At 36.9% G+C, this 9,490-nt stretch overlaps 1 protein-coding gene across 1 annotated transcript; it reads right to left on the minus strand.

The window, feature by feature from the left end:
* Window positions 1-1,664: 1,664 nt before the first annotated feature.
* Window positions 1,665-9,357, minus strand: LOC128212182 (fumarylacetoacetate hydrolase domain-containing protein 2-like). The gene is made up of 7 exons (XM_052917494.1): window positions 9,155-9,357; window positions 7,628-7,838; window positions 6,650-6,709; window positions 5,841-6,009; window positions 3,908-4,016; window positions 2,464-2,551; window positions 1,665-1,990 (listed from the first exon to the last, which is right to left on the minus strand). Exons 1-7 carry the CDS (start codon window positions 9,313-9,315, stop codon window positions 1,928-1,930), a joined length of 861 nt encoding a protein of 286 aa, XP_052773454.1. The 5' UTR covers window positions 9,316-9,357; the 3' UTR covers window positions 1,665-1,927.
* Window positions 9,358-9,490: the final 133 nt, after the last annotated feature.

Genomic DNA, 9,490 nt, shown 5'->3' on the forward strand with positions numbered 1-9,490 from the left:
TGTTCTCTCCAGAGTGTAATTCCATCTATTTGAGGAATAATAAAACTGCTCTTGGCATGGAGACTAGTTTGTCCTTTTGAAGGATGTTCTCTCCAGAGTGTAATTCCATCTAGTTGAGGAATTATAAAACTGCTCTTGGAATGGAGACTAGTTTGTCCTTTTGAAGGATGTTCTCTCCAGAGTGTAATTCCATCTATTTGAGGAATAATAAAACTGCTCTTGGCATGGAGACTAGTTTGTCCTTTTGAAGGATGTTCTCTCCAGAGTGTAATTCCATCTAGTTGAGGAATTATAAAACTGCTCTTGGCATGGAGACTAGTTTGTCCTTTTGAAGGATGTTCTCTCCAGAGTGTAATTCCATCTACTTGAGGAATAATAAAACTGCTCTTGGCATGGAGACTAGTTTGTCCTTTTGAAGGATGTTCTCTCCAGAGTGTAATTCCATCTATTTGAGGAATAATAAAACTGCTCTTGGCATGGAGACTAGTTTGTCCTTTTGAAGGATGTTCTCTCCAGAGTGTAATTCCATCTAGTTGAGGAATTATAAAACTGCTCTTGGAATGGAGACTAGTTTGTCCTTTTGAAGGATGTTATCTCCAGAGTGTAATTCCATGTACTTTCGGAATTATAAAACTGCTCTTGGCATGGAGACTAGTTTGTCCTTTTGAAGGATGTTCTCTCCAGAGTGTAATTCCATCTATTTGAGGAATAATAAAACTGCTCTTGGCATGGAGACTAGTTTGTCCTTTTGAAGGATGTTATCTCCAGAATGTAATTCCATCTAGTTGAGGAATTATAAAACTGCTCTTGGAATGGAGACTAGTTTGTCCTTTTGAAGGATGTTCTCTCCAGAGTGTAATTCCATCTATTTGAGGAATAATAAAACTGCTCTTGGCATGGAGACTAGTTTGTCCTTTTGAAGGATGTTCTCTCCAGAGTGTAATTCCATCTAGTTGAGGAATTATAAAACTGCTCTTGGCATGGAGACTAGTTTGTCCTTTTGAAGGATGTTCTCTCCAGAGTGTAATTCCATCTAGTTGAGGAATCATAAGCTGCTCTTGGAATGGAGACTAGTTTGAAGGATGTTGCTTCCAGAGTGTAATCCCATCTAGTTGAAAAATTATAAAACTGCGGTTATAATTGAGAATAGTTTGTCCTTCCGAAGATTTTCTTGGTTGTGTTATGATAGTGATACATTGTTTTTCATGAGGCTTTATGATTTATTGGTATTAAAAGACGAGCGAATGTAATAGTATTCTCGCATCAAAAGAAATAAAGATTTTTTTCTGCGTAGAAGTTATTTGTTCACATCTGGAAGGAGAGTTAAGATGGCTGATAAAGTCCAGATAAGCAAGTACAAACAAACAAGTAGGCGATTTTATATGGAGGTAAGTCAAAAAGATGAAACTGTTTGAGCTTTAAATGAACTAGTGTTTAAATTGAAAGTTACGTGGACACGTAATGTTTAAAAAAATATATTGCATCGATCAATATTTTAATCATAATTCTAAGGTTGGCGAAAACTGCTTTAATCTCTAGGCTTCTGAAAGTTGTATGATTCAATGATGGCATTGGACCGATATATAAAGCGTTTATATTAAATCACTCAAATTAAAAAAAAACAATATAAAGCAAGTGTATTCCGTGTTAACAGTTTATTTATAAAACGTTTTTAAACTAATTGGGGTGAATGATTTTTTCCTAACAATTTTACTGTTTAAAAATGTTAAAGCCACAAAAGGTAACATTCGTCTTCATATACACATAACACTGTTTTATAGATCTACATAACTGATAATAATGCAATTGGCTAGATATCTGAATAAACATGTTGACATTTTAGTACAGAATGTAAATTTAGTTTTCAAAACCAACACGTATTGACCAATTAAAAATGTAACCACAGTCACTATATGCCACTGGTGAGTTAAACTATGGTTGTGGTCACTGTGCCTATCCCGTCCACTTCCACTTCGACAACGTCACCTGTCTGAAATAAATCAAGTACTTGAAATCACCAAAGGGTTGGGACGTTATAACGCTTTAAATACTCAATAACTGGAAAGTTAAAGTTTAATATTTTAAGCCATATCTATGCCAATTGTTAAGGCACTATTTTTATTTCACGCTTAGGTCAAATAACTAAACAGAAACCCCACACATACTACGTTTCATGATAGAAACAAGGTCAACATACTATCTCAACATTTCAAATGTTAATCATTTTGGATATTCTTAATTATATATTGTAATAGAGTGGACACTTGAAGTATTACTCTAATATCCAAACAATAATGATAAAATATCAAATCTCAGTCTCAGTCATAACTCAATTTACCACATAGAAGCAAAGTATGATACACATTCTTGTATTCGTTTACAATTTTCAATGCCAGTTTCCTCATAGAATGTGAGCCTTTGTTGAAATAAGAGCTGTTTTTGTAATGTCCAACAAAAGCCCACCTTCATATACTCTGGTGGCTTTCTGAAGCAGCCTACTCCCGGTGGCGTTCCTGTGAGGATCAGGTCGCCGGGTTTTAAACACATGAACCTGTAAATGGAAAAGAAGTTGAATGACTGAAAACATACACAATTAAAAGGTAGAATAAACAGATGTATTATGTCAACGGGTGCGGTGCCGTATTTTACGTCTATGTCGTCAATGGTTGATTTTGAAATTTTGGGCAAGCCGGTTAGGGTATGTTTAAACAAAATAGTATTCCAAGATTTTCCTCATGCCGCGTATGAATATTGACAAATTTCCTACACAAAGTCCAATAAGACAACAACCATAAAAAAGACCAGCTATCCCTAATGAATGTCCGTCTTAATAATGCAAATTTAAGACGCAGACTTCGTTTTAAAATACACGTTCAGTTATGCCTGCGTTTGAAAGTAAGAATTGACGTGAGGGGCAAAACCAAATAGCTCGGTTATAAGCGCATAATTACCTGGTTATGAGCTCATAATAACGTAAATTTGAAAGTGATGATTCAAGGTATAGTGCACAAAATAACCTGGATATGAAGGCGATGATTTGCTCGGTCAAATGCAGGTAATTTCTATGTCATGAACACATACTTACCTGGATATGAAGGCGATGATTCGCTCAGTCATGAGCACATAAATAAATTGATATGAAAGAAATGGTTGGCTCGGTCTTTTGCACATAATAACCTGTATATGATTTCCTCGGTCACTAGCATATATTTACCTGTATATGAAAGGCGATGATATTTTCTCGATCAGAAATACATATTTACCTGGATATGAAGGCGAGTATTTGCTCGGTCATAAGTGCATAATTACCTGGATAAGGGCGAGGATTTGCTCGGTCATAAGTGCATAATTACCTGGATATGAAGGCAAGGATTTGCTCGGTCATAAGTGCATAATTCCCTGGATATGAAGGCAAAGATTTGCTCGATCATAAGCACACATTTACCTGGATATGAAGGCAAGGATTTGCTCGATCATAAGCACACATTTACTTGGATATGAAGGCAAAGATTTGCTCGATCATAAGCACACATTTACTTGGATATCAAAAGGCAAAGGTTTGCTCGATCATAAGCACACATTTACCTGGATATGAAGGCAAGGATTTGCTCGGTCATTAACACACATTTACCTGGATATGAAGGCAAGGATTTGCTCGGTCATTAGCACACATTTATCTGGATATGAAGGCAAAGATTTGCTTGGTCATTAGCACACATTTACCTGGATATGAAGACAAGGATTTGCTCGGTCATTAGCACACATTTACCTGGATATGAAGGCAAAGATTTGCTCGATCATAAGCAAATATTTACCTGGATATGAAGGCAAGGATTTGCTCGGTCATTAGCGCATATTTATCTGGATATGAAGGCGAGGATTTGCTCGGTCATAAGCACATATTTACCTGGATATGAAGGCGAGGATTTGCTCCGTCTTGTGCACGAGCTGATCAGTGTTGCTGTCCTGCTTTACCACTCCGTTCACGCGGCATCGCAAGCCCAGTTTATGAGGGTCTGAAAAGGCAAATATATAGGCATTCAAAGTATTTATTTACAAGTGCAAAGTTGATTCTTCAACTGAAAACATATATACTCGTATGTTCATATGTTTATGTGACAGGTGACATAATTGCACATTTACATCACTTTATTTTTTTTTGTAAAAAAGCCATATACTCAAAAGTGACTGTTGCGATCTGACAGACGATCAAACGTTCATACTATAATAGTATGCTAACAAATATTGCTATTCGTTTTAGGTAATAATTGTGTAAGGAAGCATTCTGAGTGATTTTGGTCACATTTTGAGATATTAGACTTATATACATTGTTACCAAGTTTGGTACAGACTGGATACGAGATGCTAACTTTAGAGAGCGGACAACACGAATTTGGTCAAATGGTGACAATTCAAGGGCCTTAACTCTGGGTTTAGTATTGAGATCTTGTTGTCGATGAAATTCAGTCGATATTTTATTTGTCAACATTGTGATCAAGTTTTGAAAAGATTGGATAATAAATGTTTAGAGAGCGTGTACCGAGCTTGACGAGATACAAGACACCAGAAACGCCCCTATATACAGCTTTTGTGTGGGTCAATATAAATTTGGGGCGATGCGGCATATACAACTAGTCGTTGAGTTAACCATACATATATGGAGCCATCTTATCACGCACTCATTGTGTGGGACCATTCTAGATGACATTCTACGCAAGAATCGCGGCATTTTGGGTACAAAATTACTTCTTTTGCGAATATCCCATCAACCTGCTTTGGCTTTAAAAATTGTTTAGGTCCGATTGGGGATGTGACGGGGTCAATCCATAATGCAGACATTATAGGGCGCGGGCAGAGAACAACAACAACAACAATTACACAATTATCGTACGATCGCTCTTTCGAATTAATATTTCTCGATAGCTATGCTATCTATTTCGATACTAAGAGCTTTTTTCGTCAGTTGAGGGACAGTTAATTTCAATTCGCAATTTCAACTTTTAATTAGTTTGTGGCACTCGCTAAATATGTCGAAATCCTTGATCTTTTGTCGAATGCGCGTTAATAAGTAAGCCTTGCAATGTATTCAAATATTATGTCCAAAAAAGTTGAATATATTTCATTCTATGAACAAAACGAAATGGCACGATTGGTTGAATAGTGTTACATAAATACATTATGCTAATATAGACCAATACTAGATGTGCTAATGCAATCAATTTTACCATTCCTCGTCTCCACATTTGTATTCATTAACCCAGTTCCACAATCCAGGGGGAAATCATCAATTTAACGGTACTCATTAGGAACATTATCTAACAGCAGTGATTTTTACACGCAACTTCGTATCACGTCATTTAATCGAGGCAATTATACTACAACTTATTATTTTGTATAAGCTAATCAGATTTTCAAGTACAAAAATACCAAGTAAATTGACAAATCTGGCTGGTTTAGCTTGCTAAGAATGTTTTAACCGATTATTTTTTGAAAAACAATAATATTATGTAATAATTGCATAAGATATGCATATGATCATAATATTTTACCCTAAATAAAAGGCACGGGCGCGGGGTAAACATAGTAAATTATAATTTTAAATCATCTCCCTTTACAAAAAAACCAGTTCTTTCCTGTCCTTAACAGAGAAACCTTATATATGACAATCAATAAACTGTTTGGTCAACTTAAATCGAACTAGATAATTAACTAGTATTATACAGGTACCTCCAATCCAAGTTTATGGTCATAAATCGGACACCAATTGTAACATGTCCAAACTGCATGCACACAACTCAACTATACATCTACCCATCCATCCACCTACAACCCACACCTACCGCCAAGCTCCCCCGGGGTGACGATGGCGGGCCCGAGAGGACAGAACTGGTGCATGGCCTTCCCGATAAGCCACTGCCCGCCATTTCGACCCGGCTCCAGCTGCCAGTCCCGGGCGGACAGGTCATTGGCAATCGTGTAGCCAAACACGTGACTCATAGCGTCCGCCTCCTGAAGCGCCGGGTAAGCAAAACATACCAAAGGTGGATTGTCAATTATTTTAAACAACATATACTTATCTTAAATAAATAAATAAAATCAAAGGATAATTATTTGTTTCCGTGCCTTGTCTTACAGAAACATGATGTCGACCATATTCGATCGGTTGAGCACCAAAAGTCATATGTTCACCAGACACGTGTCAAACTATTAACTATCGGTGTTCACTGAATAAACATTTTGCCTTATTATAAAGTAGAAAAATACAAGAACAACATCACTTAGTATATAATCTGAAAAAAGCTCCAAATCTATGGATCTTTCTTACAAATAATAATACTATATGATATATAATATTGGGCCGATTGCTCGGAACTCTGTTAAAGTTAACAACGTGATTAGCGACTTCGTTGTTAACTTTTAGACGTGAAATATATGATATGTAAATATATTTGAATGAAACCAATACAGCTGAAACCTTTGTCTTAAATCTTGTAAGGAACACTGCGGATCACAAGTGCATTTATTGAATGTCCAGAGCACTAAAAATTTGAAAGTTAACAACGATGACGTTAACCACGTTGTTAACAAAATTTTGAACAATCGGCCCAATATAACCTTTTTAATTGAAAAGAAAGGTTTAATACTGTACCTTGATATTTCGACCCTCCTTTCCTATAACAATAGTTAATTCCACCTCCCAATCCAGACACTGAAAACAAACGGAAAATAAGAAATAGTATCATTTCGCTGACTTGATAAAACATTGTTTAAAAGTACTTTATAGTCCATGAACAGAAATTTGTAAAAACAATATGTTAAATATTCGTTTTAAAGGGACAAGACACCAGACATCAGCAATACTATTGCTATTTATTATCTAAATCATGTAAAACGATGTATTGTCGGCCTTATACTAACTCCCATTGACAAAACTAGGCATGTTTTTGAGGAAATATTGTATTTGCCTATTTTTTGGATATTTGGTGTCCAATCCCTTTAAAACGCGTGAGTAACAAATTGACATGCCGCCGAATAACACTAATATGAATATTCATAACTGTTAAACCAATGCAGATACTAACAAGTCACGTGTTAACATGACAATCAAATGCACGTGGACTTGGATTCGATGTAGTATTTTGTTAAACAAGGTAGGTAACTATCGAAGAAGGTCTCAGTCTGATTAAGCGTCGTGTCATTTTTTACAAGTGTTTGAACGTCAACTATGCACGACGGGTACTTTTAGTAGTATTATGTTACAGTTTAGAAATACATGTACCTATGTCAACATAATCAATTCGTGACCACTTCGAAACCAGGGAAGGATCCAAGATTCGACGCTAGAGGGGTCGTAACTTAGGAGACGTAACTTTGATTACTTGCGCCCTCCCTCAGAACCGAAATGAATTTGGTTTAAAGTGACCAAAGGGGGGTTGGAGGGGTTTGATGATCCTTCCCAAAGAAAATTTTAACAATTTCTAGTCCGAAATGGTGCATGTTGGTCATAGTTTATAACTTGATCTCCTATATAGAAATAAAAAGGAAATTTGGACTTTGGATTTTAGTGGTGGCGCGCGCCGGCAGTGCCCCCCCCCCCCCCACGGATCCACTAGTTGTAACCTGTCACCTTTGTCTCCGCGGGGTAATCCATTTTATCAGCTGGTCCCATAATGCAACTAGGGAACTTGTTAAAAATCACAGGCTGGACGGGAACGGGAGCGTTCTGTTCCTCACAATGGTCTTTATAGTTCATCCCCACACACAAGACCTTGTCACAGGACGTGATAGGTGCCAGCAGCTGTACATGGTCCCGACAAATCGGTGTCGCTGATTTGTAACTGTAATGGTTTGAAGCGAAAGTGCACACATATAATCTTTTTTATACGAATATCGTATTGTATAATGAACATATCGCGTTGATACGGAAAATGCGTTATAGTGAACTTCGCTTTGATACGGACATGGCGTTTTAAGAACATCACGTTGGTATGGACAATGCGTTATAATGAACATCGCTTAATAATTAAGGACTGATTCTTATTTTTTGGTGCGTTCATGCAGTATGAACGCTCGGCCGCGATTTTGCATACGCGCGGTGGTTCACCAGCGCCCAATCAGAGCGTTGCTTTCATGCCAAACTCCGCCTACAAAGGTCACGAAAGGTCGACCGGTTCATGCAAAATGAACTTAATTTTTATCGTTCAGAAAATCCAGTACGGGTGTAATATTTAACAATGTGCTATTACGGATATTGCGTTATAATAAACATCGAGTTTTCGGACGTCATTGGTACTGGTCCTGTTACACACATATTTTTTTTGACGATGGGAACTAAAACATACGGTCCAGCTCTATAACTGTTCATCAATTACTACATCATAGTACATATCAATGTTTGATGGCCGTGACTATTGCCATTCAAAGTAACTGGTACAACCAAAGTGAGCATACGGCTTCGCCTTTCGATATTCACATAGTGTTGCTATTCTTGATAGAGGAATGTGTTATCATGAAGTTATCGTAAATGACTATGGGGCTATGCCGGCTAGTTTGCAGTTTGACATGACTTCAAGATTACAAATGCGCAGTCACATACACTACTTTAACATTAGAATCAACGGCACGAATTTCCACTCGTACTAGTATATATATAGAGACTGAGTGACTGTACATATATCTTTATGCGTGATGCATAATATATACTCATTATGATGTATCACGTCAACGATATATATGTAAGGTTTTAGGGCGGTCCACAACCTTAACTCAAAATGATTCCGGCTTCATTTGGCAAGAATTGGAAGTTGATTCCAGTGTCACGTACAATTCTATATTATATCTAAAGAAGTAATGTTCGTATTAATGCAGATGTCTTCGCTTTTATAAATTTACAAGCTGTCGAAAATACCCGCATTTTTGCAGTAACTCGTATACATATGTTAGTATATTAAAGCAGTAGTATGGTTAAACGGTTTTTATATGACTTGCATGTGTATAATGTGACTGAAATTGATAAAAACAAAACATAAACATGTTGCACAAGTTGTGTCAATTAATGAATCAAATTATGCATTTTCCTTGTTTGGTGTATAAAAATGACTTCAAATCCGCATAAAATCATATCTGCATATAGTACTACTATATTTTAGCTCACTTTTCAGCTTTTTTCCACACTGCTTCGCCTCCTTCAATAAAACTCCTCATGTCCGTTGGAAAACTCGCGTCCGCCGCCGAAAGGTTGACAATTCCACCACCATTTCCATTTTCCAAGCCAATACATTGCTTCCCATCAATGCAGAACTGCACAAACCTCATCTTTTATATATTTAGTAGTGAATGAGTGTTATCCTTGATAGGTCTTTGACCTACATTATGACCCTACTATACATGACTATATACATTGTACCATTTCCCAAACCAGATAAGAGCCCAGCTGAGGCCGTAGAATTTGTCTGATGGTTCTCATCCGCGAAACCTTCCGCAAAAGTTT

This window comes from Mya arenaria, chromosome 12 (genome assembly GCF_026914265.1).
Source record: "Mya arenaria isolate MELC-2E11 chromosome 12, ASM2691426v1".
Classification (NCBI taxonomy): Eukaryota; Metazoa; Mollusca; class Bivalvia; order Myida; family Myidae; genus Mya; species Mya arenaria.